This window comes from Miscanthus floridulus, chromosome 14 (genome assembly GCF_019320115.1).
Source record: "Miscanthus floridulus cultivar M001 chromosome 14, ASM1932011v1, whole genome shotgun sequence".
Taxonomy (NCBI): Eukaryota; Viridiplantae; Streptophyta; class Magnoliopsida; order Poales; family Poaceae; genus Miscanthus; species Miscanthus floridulus.
Genome location: NC_089593.1, coordinates 17,105,567 through 17,106,161, shown reverse-complemented (window position 1 = coordinate 17,106,161; position 595 = coordinate 17,105,567). Strand labels below are relative to the sequence as shown.

General features: G+C 52.6%; 1 protein-coding gene across 1 annotated transcript in view; it reads right to left on the bottom strand.

The window, feature by feature from the left end:
• Nucleotides 1-522: 522 nt before the first annotated feature.
• Nucleotides 523-595, bottom strand: part of LOC136503112 (uncharacterized) — a 1,122-nt gene continuing 1,049 nt past the window's right edge. The window contains exon 5 of the mRNA XM_066498294.1: nucleotides 523-591. Coding sequence (XP_066354391.1) covers nucleotides 523-591 — 69 coding nt within the window. The remainder of the gene's footprint in view (nucleotides 592-595) is intronic.

Genomic DNA, 595 nt, shown 5'->3' with positions numbered 1-595 from the left:
GCCGGTGTGAAGCCTGTCTGAAGAGGTGTGAACTGCGGGGCTGGTACTGGCGAGGCAAACCATTGGGACACCTACTCTGTAGGTGAAGGAAACTATGTCGCTGGCTGTCCTTGACTCTAAAGCCCACTAGGCTATAAAGCTGGAGTCGTAGAAGTGGTGGCAGGCTGGCCGATCTAGGGTGAAGGCTGTGGCGGTGGAGCCCCAATAGCAATAACTACATGCTGCATAAATCTAAGTAACTATTGCTGCATGAGGAGCTGCTACTAATGCGTGGCCTGCTGCTGCTGCTGTATAGCCTGTTGTCGTCGCTGGAACTCATCCTGCCTGGTCTAAAACTGTGCAAATGTAGCAGCGGTCTCTTGAGCCTGGTGAGCCTGATCCTACCTCATCCACTCAAGTATAGCAAGGAGAGCGAGGTCTATCTATGGTGCAGGTGGACCTGAACTGAAGCTACCGGCCTCATGGTCATGTCGTCGTGGAGGCATCTAAGGGATATCCTAGTAGTCATCATCTGAGCTGTCACTATGGTCGCTCTCTACCATCCCCTCCTGCTAAGCATCTAACTGCTCCTCCTTTGTAGCTACAATGCCCCTGA